At 38.6% G+C, this 13,380-nt stretch overlaps 1 protein-coding gene across 2 annotated transcripts in view; it reads right to left on the reverse strand.

Annotated features, from left to right (window-relative positions):
* PKHD1L1 (PKHD1 like 1) overlaps nucleotides 1-13,380 on the reverse strand; it is a 155,758-nt gene that overhangs the window by 52,478 nt on the left and 89,900 nt on the right. For both annotated transcript variants that reach the window (XM_057532372.1, XM_007188783.2), the window contains 7 exons: nucleotides 11,023-11,264; nucleotides 9,806-9,942; nucleotides 6,762-7,791; nucleotides 5,225-5,416; nucleotides 2,171-2,322; nucleotides 1,079-1,238; nucleotides 349-520 (listed from right to left, as the gene is read on the reverse strand). In XM_057532372.1, the coding sequence (XP_057388355.1) occupies nucleotides 349-520; nucleotides 1,079-1,238; nucleotides 2,171-2,322; nucleotides 5,225-5,416; nucleotides 6,762-7,791; nucleotides 9,806-9,942; nucleotides 11,023-11,264 (2,085 nt within the window). The remainder of the gene's footprint in view (nucleotides 1-348; nucleotides 521-1,078; nucleotides 1,239-2,170; nucleotides 2,323-5,224; nucleotides 5,417-6,761; nucleotides 7,792-9,805; nucleotides 9,943-11,022; nucleotides 11,265-13,380) is intronic.

Below are 13,380 nucleotides of genomic sequence, written 5' to 3' on the forward strand. Positions count from 1 at the left end.
TGAGGACACAGTTTCTGGTGCTGTTGGAAGTTTGTGATCTCAGGTAATTCACTTAAGGTCTTCAGGCTTCAGCTCTCTCACCTATATAATAAGGGAGTTGGTCTAAAAATCCAGATCTAACGTTCTGCAAGTATAAGATTCCCAGTAACTTTCACACATAATTTTTGTGAGATTTTTTTCCATTTTGTCATCAGGGTGGTTGTAAGGCTCAAGTGAAACAATGAGTGTGGAAGTGCTTTGGGACCTACTGTGCAGGAGGAGGGCACCAGTATCTCAGCCAGGATGACATATGGAAAGGATGTTGTGAAGACCTACTGAAGTATATTAACGAACAAAAGGCCTGTATACTTATATGTGGCTGGTCGCTTCCTGGGAATTGGTTTTCTTGATGGAGGATGTACAGGAAAGCAATCCTGGAGAACACAGCAGTAAGCTTGGAAATTAATAACAACATCCTTCACATCAGGATCCAGGGTCCCAGAAATGGACTGGCTCTGATGAAGGCCATTTTTTCCTGACACTGAAAGTGAAGTAAAAGCAGTTTAAACTAACATGATGATCAAAGTACTTGAATGTAAACAAAATATGGCAATTTGAAAATATTCTTTAGATAGTAGCTTGGTATAATTCAAATGTATGGAATAGGTATGAAAAAATTCTGACAAAATGCACATGTCTGATTAAGAAGCAGAGTCAAAATACCTTGACAAAAACAAATATTTTAGAACTCGATTAAACTGTACTCTTAAATATTTTTATTTTCCAAAAATAATTAAATAATAAAAATGGAAACAAAATATATGACAGTTCATTGTACTCATTTCCTCTAATTTTGTGAAATAAATGTTGGGGCCAATTATGAGTGTTGGTGCTACCTCCAAACATAAAATGTAAGTTATAAATTTAAGTCAAGCCTCTTCCAGGGTAAATTTAGTCTCCATTCTTTAATTCAACAAACATTTATTGAATCCTGCTATATACAAGGCACTATATAACACATTTGCCCAGTAAGCAATTTTTCTCCTCCTTTAGATGAAGCAATAGATAAAACAATCACTTTTGCCTACTGAATACATACCCAGGTAATATAGAGTACTCGTGTTTGCTTCAAGGTGCCAGTCTCCATTCTTGCTAGTATTCCAATTCAATGGATTTGAAGAGCCATTCCTCATATCAATGATATTAAACATATCAGGATTTTGAGTGAAGTTATGAGATATGATTACATAGTCTTCTTCCTATAAAAGTTTGCAAAAAATGTGACTTGTTTTATATGCTAATATCCTGTATAACATACACTAATTTTGATGACATTAATTAATTAACCCCATATTAAAACTTAACTTTTGGTTTTAGTTTGGTTTTCATCTTGCATTTATATTTTGTTTATTAACGTTTCACCTGTCTATGGTAATAACGCTAACTCTATCACTAAGGCAATGAAAGTCTTTCTTTCTTTCTCTCTCTCTCAATATATATATGTACACACATACATATATATGTATACATTCAGAGAATATTTAATTTCTATAATGTTTCAAAACATCTGAAACAGTGCTAGGTATTGTTTTTTTTGCTGCCCATACGTAGTACAAGTAGAAGAACGTGAACAGGGATGAAAACACCCAATTCAGGATACTGGTGACCATTAGCAGTGAAGAGTGGGGATTGATTTCAGAGTAAGCCATACAGAGGACTTCCAGTTCACCTAAAAATGTTTATTTCTTTAAAAAAATCTGAAGTACATAGTCACAGAATGTTAGATTCAGATAGAGCTAGGTGGTGGGTATATAGGACTCGGCCTGTTATTTTCTGTATTTGCTATATTTCATAATACAAAAATAAAGCCCTTAACTGGTGCCCAAAACATCATAAGCACTGAATAAATGTTAGCTATTATCATGGTAATAATAACAGGGCACAAGCTTAGTACTACAGGAATGTGGCAGAAAGATGGCTTACTTCTGATTCTTAAAGGAGGGGTTTTTTTTTTGGCTTGCTTCTGAGATTTAGGATGGGTCATGAAAAGTGTGCAGGACTTTACCAGGTCAATATGTGAGACAAGGGCATTCTGGGCCTCACAATTGGTGTAACGATGAGTGTGTGGGCTGCTTTTGAGTAATATGCAATCAAAATTATTAGAAGATGGATTATGCAACTCTTTGTTTACCTTAAATCCATAGAATGTTGACGTATACGAAATGTTGGTTATGTGATCTACACTTTTAAAATACCAGTTAATGTGCTTTGCATTTGGAATCAGAGCCATCCATCCAGACATATGAGTCAGTCGTTTCTTCTGAAACGGAACAATGCTTGTGCCTACAGAACATAAAATGAATCACAGTAATCTCTACATCTAGAAAATTCCTTCTCTTATGAACAAGTGCAAAGGTAAATATTACTCTAGTCTACGGAAGTCTCTAAAGAGGTCAGTATAGTAGTATTTCATTACTTATGTTCTAAATGTCTTTGTTTACCTGAAGGTCCCACTGTTCAATATCACACTTAACTGAAACATAAAATGCTTTCTCACTTGGAATTCTGAATTGAGATGGAGCCTTTATTCCTTAGGGAAAAATAAAATTGAACTATGATGACAATAATGACCACTAAGACAAAAGGGCTTAAATATATCAATACAATTTTTAAAATACATTGATCTAAAATATAATTCCATTTATATTCTTTTAAGAACTTAATTCTTCAGAATCCTTGATCTGCAAAGTATGCAAATATAAGTCCAGAACTTTATTAGATTCTCCTATATGGGTTGTGTTAATCAAAATCAGCCTAGCAAGTATGAATGGAAAACTTTGATTCAGAGCCCTTAAGGAACTAGACTAAAGTAGACCTACCTCTAACACTGGCCATGATACCCTAAATTTTGTGAATGATGAACTTGGAACCTGAACTACCTGTTATGGGAAAAAAATTTAATTTGAGAGAATGCCTGACAACTTCAGTTGAAGATCTGAAAAGATGTCTCACAATATAAAGAAAAACATCTGTGATTAATGAATTAATTCTATTTTTTCCTTTCCCTTCTCTCCTTCTTTTCATCTCTGATTGAATTTTATGTTAAATTTGCAACCTCTTCCCTTACAAAGTTAGGTGGAAGAAGCTAGGAGCAAGATTACAAAATAAACTGCCATTCTTTTCCTTTGGGGATAAGGCAAAACAAATTCCAATATCAAGGAGGAACAGATTCTTTGGCTTATGAATTAGCATTAAGTTTTGAAAAGCCCATGACCAGAGGCACTAAAAACTCACAGTTTAAGAAGACCTGCAGGGTATGAGAAGAACCATGATAATTTGGATTATTCAGCAAATATCCACTCCTCTCCCCTCCTTGAGGGCAGAATAGACTTCCCTGCTCTGTGGATACTGGGTGACTTCTTTGGTCCATCGGCTATTAGCAGAACTGACAGTGCAAAGACTTAAAAGTGCTTGCTGGGTGAAACATGCCCTCTTGAACCTCTGTCACTGCAATGCAAAGAGGCTCCCCCAGGAGAATAGTGGGTAGCATACTAAGGTGACCTTTGGCATACACAGACAGAAAAATTATATAGATCTTGGGGGACAGAAATCTAATTCAAGTTACCCAAGTGGAAATTTGCTACCTCTTACCTATTCCCTAGATCCAAGCCAATTCACAGACTGGAAGCAGCTCCACAGAGTGGGAGAAATCTGTGGCCATTTATCAGGCTACTGCATACTAAGGAGAGGAAACTATCCAGACCTTCCAAGAGCTGTTAGCTTCTGGCTCTGAACTGATACTAACCCTCAGACACCCTAATGCCACCATGGTCTACCAGCTGGAGTGGCAGCTTATGAAGGCCAGGCCCTAGAATGAGTCTTTGCTCAGTCTCATGCCTGGTCCACTGAGGCCACTGGCTCATCTTATGGTTATTCCTCCAGTTCCAAAATGTATAGTGGGAATAGACATAGAACTTTGTTTGGAAGAAGGGCAGAAGTTGAAATTCTCACAAGAAATATCCTTCCAAGAGGATCTGATAACATGGAGTGGAATAACAAAACCCCAGCATGTCCTGATGGATTTGACCCAGCTATAATTTTAGCAGTTATAATAGGGCTGGTATAATTATGCTACATGTTTTCAAAATTCACTTGGCCTATATTGAGATACATAATTTTAGTTTCAAATTGCAAGTTTCTACCTTGTAAATATGATTAAATGTGGAAATGTGGGAACACTGTCATCAAGAAGCTACATCATTTAGATTTATGCAGAAAATGTAGAAAACTGTATTTGAGAATCACCTGATAGCAAATGTTTGATTCATCAATGCCTTTCCTATTTTCCAAAATCTGCAGTCTATCAGAACAGTGATATGAGAGTGGATTAATTGTAGATAGATATTTTAACTAATAATTCATAGACAGATGATGGATGAGTGGATGAATGGATGGATGGAATGATATAAAGATCTGAGCCAATCAGGGCAGGCCAGGTCAGATGTGATGAGAATAGATATACTTAGTAACTGGAAGAATTCCTAATGGAGGGAGGGAAAATCACGCAGGAAGGACTGAGTGAACACTCTAGGAACCATGCCCCCCCACCCTGTTACCAAGATAAAAGAAAAGCAATTCTAAATCCTTGAGGGGGGGAAAATGCACATATTAACGCCACAGTGAAAAATCTGAGACATGTGAGAATCAGGGTTATTACCATATCCCCATTTAACTTGCTTGTCTGGCTGGTGCATATGCCAGATGCATCATGAATAATGACAGTAAATTAATGCAATCTAGTCAGGCAATGATGTCAAGCGCATCTGGTGTTCCAGGTACATTAGCTTTACTGAAACAAATCAGTAAATCAACAGTCTCTGTGCAGCTATTGACCTAGCAGATGCTCCCCCCATCCTATTTCAATCAGCAAAGATAATCAAAATAATTTGCTTTCAGTGGCAGAAAAAATGGTATATTTTTACTGTCTTGATCCTAAAGCTATGTCAGCTTTCCTGCTGTCTGTCATAATATTGGCTGGAGGTTCCTTAATCAGCAGAATGTCATGCTGGTCCATGCGTTTATTCAATACTCCTCACCAGCCCATTTTGGGGTGTGATATTTGTTTCCTGCCTGGCTTCTGACTGATATAAATATTATGCTTTTCCCAGTGTTCTCAAGAAGATGATGATGAAAATTGAGGAAAACGTATTTAAATGAGTGGTTTAAATGATTGTGTTCTACTTACCGAAGGAGTCTGAGAGAACCACATCCTTTTCAAGCAGAGACACTGGAGAAGGCTTGTTGAATGCCAGCCGGTGGAAGCTGACCGAGGCGTCACAGACAGACCCAGGGAATCCTATGCTCCACTCGGCTTCTTGACTGCAGTGAGAAGGGTCCAGCAATGAGCTGTGTGGAATGACAGTGTGTCCTTTGTGACCTAGGAAATGAACACAAACAGCCGACTTCCTATTTCATGTTAGAAAACTAAAAAGCCAAACTGTCTAAAACATACATTTACTATAACCCATAGTGCCACGAATACAATCTAAAAATCTAGGTTCCTGGGGGTTTTTTTTGGCATGGGGTAAGGGGACCTCTACAAAGGCTTTGCAGTGGACTCTTCCGTCAGGGAGCTTATCATGGATGCAGCTGAAACATGGGATCTGAAGCGCCCATGAGAGCCAAAGTAGGGGATGGGATGTGGGATAAGTAACTCGGTCAAGGACACACGGAAGGATGCAAATCCAGGCAGTTTGACCACAGAGCTTGTGCTCTCAACCAATGGACTGTCAACGAACTTAAGAATCTAAGCTGAATTAAGTAAATGAATAAAGGTCACACAAAGCTCTGAATATTAGAACCATCTAAATGTTCTCCCTCTTAAAGCCACAATTAGAACAGGAGACAAGTCAACAACTGTAGTTGAGAATTCAGTCTGTTTGAATATTGAGATGAACCTTCCATCTTTCAAAGGCTTTCAAAAATAAGTATCTGTAGCTTTACTTGTCAATTGTCTCTCTCATAAAGTATTACGCAGAATCATACACACACACACACACACAGACACCCTTCCTATCTTATTTTGCCAAGTCATTATCATTAAATTTTATAAAAATGCTAAATTCTAGAAACCATGATTATTTACAAAAGGATTTGACTTACTCTGAACTTAAAATGGTAGAAAAGATTTAACCTACAAAGACTGTTGAATTTTGTACTAGAGTTCCCCTATTCTTTGACTCAATTCCAAATTCAGAATTCAGATTGGAAAGAAAAAGGCTAACAGCAGGCCTGTGAATTATTACTTCCCTCTAAGGTATTTGAGCAGGATACATCCAGTCTGTTGCTTACGTAAGTAAACCTGGAATTTATACAATTATTGGGTATGACTGGCTGGAGAATCTGGGTAGTCATGTAAGCAGTTTCCTCTGTGTAATTAACTGAGTACAAAATGCAGGCATTCTCAAATGAAATGGCTTCCTTTTGTGATCAATATTCCATAAATATTCTTCAAAATTTGCTGTTAATTCAAAACCAAAGTGCAAATGCAGGCGATAAGGGACATATTTGGAGGCTGCATCTGATAGTTTGAGACTTTGCTAGAAAAGGAAATCTCATCTATGCCTAGTGTTGACCTATATCCTTAAGTCATTTGGAAAGTTTGGCACCAGTTAAGATCTGTGATTCATCTGAGTCTGCTTTGACAATTCAACTCTCTGTGTTAACACAAACAAAAAATATATTTCCAAAGTATTTTATCAGAAATTAAAACATCACATTACCTGTAAGTGAACCATCAACATCAATCAGTACCACTTCATGTTCCCATCGAAAGCCAGCCTTGTTTGTTGTGTGAGAATATTGGATGTCAATGAATTTTGCACTCCAGCCTCCACATCTGTCATTACAAACGCCAGTGATGGACGTCACTCCCAAAGCTGCACAGCTGGGACGGTCAAAGTTCATGAAGTGTACGGAAGATACAGTCAACCCTTCATTAAATGGGAGAACCAGGCCTTTCATTGTGCAAAATACAGACCCCATTCCCAGTTCATCAACATGACCAACTATTTTGGCATTTTTAATCACTGCTCCAATGGTTTCACCCCATCCTCCAACGTAAGGAGCCAGGATCCTCTTCGTTTCAATTCCAGCCTCATAATTATTGACCATCATGAAGTTATGAAACTGAAGTGCACCTCCATTGACCCATTCAGCTCCTTTTTGACAATTCCAAGTAGTGAGTGAATTAAATATTGCAGGCTCTGGCACTGTAGAAGTACAAGATCCTGTCTGCATGGGGAAATATTCTTCAAATATCCACAATCCAAACCAACCTTGAGAATGAACAGTGTTATTAAAGAATTCTCCAAGAGGAACTCGTTTTTGGCAAATGTTTCGGTCGTAGGATGGCCCATCAGGGTGGTTGTTCATTCGGTACCAAAAGCCAAAGTGAGTGCCACCAGCAGCTGCATTGTGTCGTATGGTGTTGTTTGGATTGGTTACCCAAAATGCAGCTGGAGTCACGTCGTCATTCAGAAGACTAGTACTTTGCTGTACAAATACTGCCAAGTTATATTGCAGGATATTGCCATGTTCAATACCATCTTCTATAAAAAATGCTCCCCCCCTGATATCATATATAATATTCCTCTCAACCAGAAGGTGATGTGTGTTATGGATAGTAACAGCTCTGTTGTAGGTCTGGTGAATTGCACAGCCTCTTACATAAGATTTGAACTGTAAATCTCCAAGCAGGTGCCAATGTATTGGATATCGCCCCAACCGGAATGCCTGGCCAGCATGGAATATCTGTCAGGCCCAGAAATCACAGCTATTTAGTGATACACACAGACTCATGCCTGGCTCATACTTTCTTGTTTCAAAATAATATCCACTTTTACATTAATTATTATTAATGCATTTATATCTCCCATATTATTCCTGTTTATCATTTAAAAATGTTATCTGACCCCCAACCCACCTTGTTTTACTCAATATATAGCAGCCCATACTTGTTATCAAATGAATGAATGAACAAAAACCATCTTCGACTCTTCTGCTTTTCACCTTGCTGTTATGAAACTTTAATGTTCAGCAAAATACCTCGTAAAAGACTTCTTTTTCTCCTTCACTTTGATTCTTTTTTAATAATAAGAAACATTTCTTGAATGTTTACCATGTGCCAGATATTCTGCTAAATGTCTTCTATGCATGGTCACAGTCTTTACCACAATCTTAGGAAGTAGCCACTTATCATAAGCTTCATTTTACAGATGAAGAAAGTGGAATTTAGAGTATCTTGTTCATGGACGCAAAGTTTCATTTAAACTCACTGGTCTAATTATAGAGTTGGTGCTCTTATTAACCACTCTGCTATATTTTCAATAAGTCTACGATCTAATAAGCCAATACAGAAGATGCCTCTCGTGTGTGTGTGTGTGTGTGTGTGTGTGTGTGTGGAATATAATCTCATAAGGTTTGGAAATAAATGGTAGGGCATCTATTTATTTTCATTCTTCATCTAGAAATAAAAATTAACTATTAATAATATTTACTATACAGATCGACACTGGCAACCTCGCTCACTCTATATCCAGATGTTACATGTGTGTAACATAACCTAGGAGAAGGTTTTTTTTTTTTACAATATGCAGTCATTGACTCTGCCACCCTCACTGCAGTTGAGTGAGGCGTTCCAAATTTAATGGATTTATGGATTTTACTATCCTTCTTTCCCACCCTTCCTCCGTTCCTTCCTTTTACTGAATACTTGATAGAAACTGTGCTAAACCCAGATTATATAGGCTGAATATGAATAAGATACAGAGGAGCTCCTGATCTCTTGGGCATAACTTGCATATTTATTCTTTTATTTATATATTTGTTCAATTAATAGTCAATTGAGAATCTGCTGTAGGCTAAGTACTGTTCCAGCTACAGAGGAATCAGCAGAAAACCAGAAGGACAAAAATATCTGAACTAACTGAGTTTATGTTCTAGAGGAAGAGATTAAAAAACAAATTAAAAATATATCAGGAGTTATGAGTTAATAAAGAAAAACAGGTGTTTGGGCAGCTATTTCAAATAAAAGTGGTGAGGAACAGCCTCTCTGAAGAGATAACATTTGAGAAGAGACCTGATTGAAATGAGCGTGAACCATTTAAGTACCTGGTGGAAGAGCATTCCAAGCAGAATGAAGAGCAAGTGCAAAGAACCTGAGACAGGAATGTGCCTGGCGTGGGCAAGGGACACAGGGAGGTCTATGCGGCTGGCATGGCAGGCGCCAAGGGTAGATCACACAAGATAGAGGCCAGCAGGGGGTCAGATCACGTGGATCCTTTGGAAAAGGCTTGGACTTTTTGTTTTAGGTGTAATAGGAAGCCACTGAAGAGCTCTGAACAGTGTGCAGCAAGACCTGATTCACATTTTAAAAATTGTACTTTGGCTGTGGTGTGGAGACTTCATTGCAGAAAGGGTGAAAGCAGGAAGACCAGTTAGGAGAAAAGCACAGCAGACCAGGTGAGAGGCGATGGTGGCTTGGGTTAGGGACCAGGTGGAAAAGGTAGAAAAACAGTACATTCAGGATACAGTATTTTGTGGGCAGAGTGGATAGACCTTGTTAATGAATTTGATGTGGGGTGTGATAAAAACAGAGAAACAAAAATTTGGCATGATTATGTGAGTGAATAATTGGATGTATTAAAATCATCTGTTTATGGCTCCTCTACCAGATTATAAGTAGCATCTGGCAAAAAGCAGGTGCTCAATTCACATTCATTGTTTGGAAAACTTTGGACAAAGCGCTAACAATAATGCCTCTTACCTCTACGTATTCTATTCTTCCAGTTACCATGTTAGCACCAGGTATCGGAGCATGAAACATAATGCATCCACCAAACTGGTCACTTCCTATTTCTTCTCCAAACCTTCCTTGGAGACATGTCTGTGTAGCAAATTCACCTTTAAAAATATTTTTTAAGATATCATAAAGAAAAACCGTGTCAAAATCCTCTAATTATATAAAGACTGTTTCTCATACCTAATTATATCTTTTTATTCACATATAATTTTAATTTCACCCTGGAACATAATTATTTGCGTTCACATTATCTCCTCCTCTGCATAGTAAGGAAGGTAAGTGCCTTGTCTTGTTCACTTTTGCAACCCCTAAAGTACTCAGGTATTTTTATTATCACTGAATTTATTTTCCCCCAGATTTGGGATTAACATAGCTAAAACGATCTTACACTGGTACAAGATTAGAACATGCATTAGCTCACTTAATTCTTACAACTACAGTAGGCTGGCAGAACAGGAAGTATTTTTATTTTAAACAGGATGAAACTAGGTTTCACAATGGACATTGTGAGACCACGCAGATGAAATGGAATCAGAACGCAGGTCTTTTGACATTGATCAGTAAGCTTTGTCTTATGCTTCCCATTGAAGAAAAGGCTGTATCTAAGCTGTATCAGCTATTATTCAAGTACTTATGGGATTGTAATGGTAGCAGTGATTACATAAAATATTTAAAAGAGATTTGTGAAATGCACTGTGCTTCTTAACTACACACATACATTTATATGGTTATACACAGTTTTATAAATACATATATATATAATATATATGAGAACTGTGGTAAGTTAATTATAGCCACGGAACCAGTTCCAAATATTGACACCTGAGAAGAGACACATGTCACTTCAGGACCAAAGTAACAAACTGCTGGTGCTTAACTCTCCAGCCTTCTCATCTCCTGTCTCAGAGATCATGGAAACCCATGTTGAGATTAAGTCTCCATCAGCCTAGACCCTGGAAAATAACAATGAACAGAGCCCCCCCGTTGACCCATATTGGACACGTGTAGCATCAATGAGAAATAAACCTTTATCATTTTTAATCACTAAAATTTGGGGCTTATTTATTGCTAGAGCATAACCAAGTGCATTCGTTCTCAACAGGGGCTGATTTTGCACACAGGGAATAATTTTGCAGTGTCTGGAAACATTTTAGACGACACACTAAGGCTGCTAAAACTACCTGTGTCAAATCCATCAGGGCATGCTGGAATTTTGTTATTCCACTCCACATTGTCAGATCCTCTTATTAAAATATTTCTTGTAAGAATTCCAATTTCTGCCCTTGCTTCAAACAGAGATCCATCAGGGAGGGTGACAGTGATTCCTAAGTGTGTGTAATTCAGCGGATTAGTTAGCGTTATGTTCCTGCCACCAGCAGATACAGATGCAATGGTCCTTTTTTCATTCTCTTGTTGGCTGTGTCTGTAAAAATTTGAACCAAAAACTCTCAAAATTAATATAAATTAACATAACAGTGTTTTGCTGTTTTTGTTTTATGCTATTCTGAACACTCATCTGTAAAACAGGAAAACTTTTTATGTCATACAATATTCTGAAGAGGAAGTCAAAGACGGTATTTTACTCTTTCTTAGAGTAACTGAATACATTTTACAGATGCATTTCAATTAAATAAATATTTTCCAAGTGCTATACTTGTTCACAGAACTGGACTAATTCTATAAAGTATTCAAAAGAAGTGTTCATTTATAACTTTGAGGATCACACTCAGTGGTTCTCAACCAGGGATGCTTTCATCCCTCCAGGGGACATTTGGTAATGCCTGGACACATTTTCGGTTGTTGCAACTTGTTGGGGGTGCTATGTTGCTACTAGAAGGTAGTGGCCAAGGATGTACCCAAACATCCTATGATACACAACAAAGAATTATCTGGTCCAAAATGTCAATAGCGCTGAGGCTGAGAAACCCTTACAGAGGGAATCCATTGGAGGTTCCTGAGCAGGGAAAAGAAACAACTGAGGTGAGCTCAGGAGTTCTCATTTCTACCCATTCCTTCAACACATACCAAGTTCCAGCAAAAGGACTGGCCAAATCTATAATATACACATTCATGTACTGAGTCCTTCCAACAAAGACTTATTGAGTGTCCATCCTGCTTTCCTGTTTCTAGGCACAGAGCTAAGTACTGGGGATACCAAGCAGAAAGTGCCCCTGACTTCAGAGAGACATGTGTTTCTACGGCTGACTGTGTATTATCTACTAAAGCGTGATTGGTGCTGTTGACAGAGGAGCCCTTAGAGGAGTTACCTCTGTATCTTCCTGACATTCCTTTTTGATTCCTCTCTCCCTTGGCAAATCTTTTTCCTCCTTTAACTACCAGTTTAAATAACGATGTCGCATGTGAAACACATTGAAACGCACCTCTCACCTTTCCCAACTCTTCTTCTGGATTCCCAGTAAGCTCTGCGTGATGCCCCATCAGCACTCACAGTCACCACACTGCAGTCCTACCACCCATTTACTTCTCTGTCCTTCCCATACCTGTCTGCTCCTCTAGGTAAGACACCCGTTAAATCATTCTGTATGCTGAGCATTTGGTCCAGTACGTGTCACAATTCAATCACAGTTTTTCACTGACTGAATAAATCAATGCAGAATGAATTCCTCAGGTAAGAAGGTAGAGGAATGGAGCCCAAATAGGAAGATGATGGAATATTCCAGGGTGAGGGGCTGAGAGTCTAAATTAAACTGAGTGCATGGAAAGCTGGTGGAAGAGGCATTTCAAGGGCAGGACCAAAAGAACCTGGTGATGTGCAGGAAGCGAAGAATGATGATAGTCAGAAGGTCACTAGGAAAGTTTTTATGAGGATCAAAATTAGACTGTAGGATTTAAAGGGAAAAAATGGATAGTGAGAATGAAATGGAAGAAATGGGCATAATATTTAAGCAGTTCAATAATTTACAGAGAGAAAGAGAGAGAGAGATAAGCTAGAAGAGACAGGAGACCAAAGTTATTTATTTATTTTTTCAAGATGGTGGATGGATGGGGAAACCCATAATTCCAAAAGACTCAGGGAAGGAATTATAGGGGGAGAGGGCAGGGGGAGGTGAAGATTAAGGATGCTTGAGATAGGGTGTATCAATAGTACAAGATCCCTCAGGTGATTTGGACTGGCCTCTCCTGAATTCTCTTGAATTCAGATGAACAGAGATTTCTTTAGAAAAGAAGGTTCCAGGGACTTCCCTCGTGGTGCAGTGGTTAAGAATCTGCCTGCCAATGCAAGGGACATGGGTTCGATCCCCGGTCCAGGAAGATCCCACATGGTGTGGCGCAACTAAGCCCGTGAGCCACAACTACTGAGCCTGCGCTCTAGAGCCCGTGAGCTACAACTACTGAGCCCACGTGCCACAACTACTGAAGCCCGCGTGCCTAGAGCCCGTGCTCCACAACAAGAGAAGCCACCATAATGAGAAGCCCGTGCACCGCAGTGAAGAGTAGCCCCCCTCGCTGCAACTAGAGAAAGCCTGTGTGCAGCAACGAAGACCCAACGCAGCCAAAAAAACAAAAACAAAACAAAA

Source organism: Balaenoptera acutorostrata, chromosome 17 (assembly GCF_949987535.1).
Source record: "Balaenoptera acutorostrata chromosome 17, mBalAcu1.1, whole genome shotgun sequence".
NCBI classification, from domain to species: Eukaryota; Metazoa; Chordata; class Mammalia; order Artiodactyla; family Balaenopteridae; genus Balaenoptera; species Balaenoptera acutorostrata.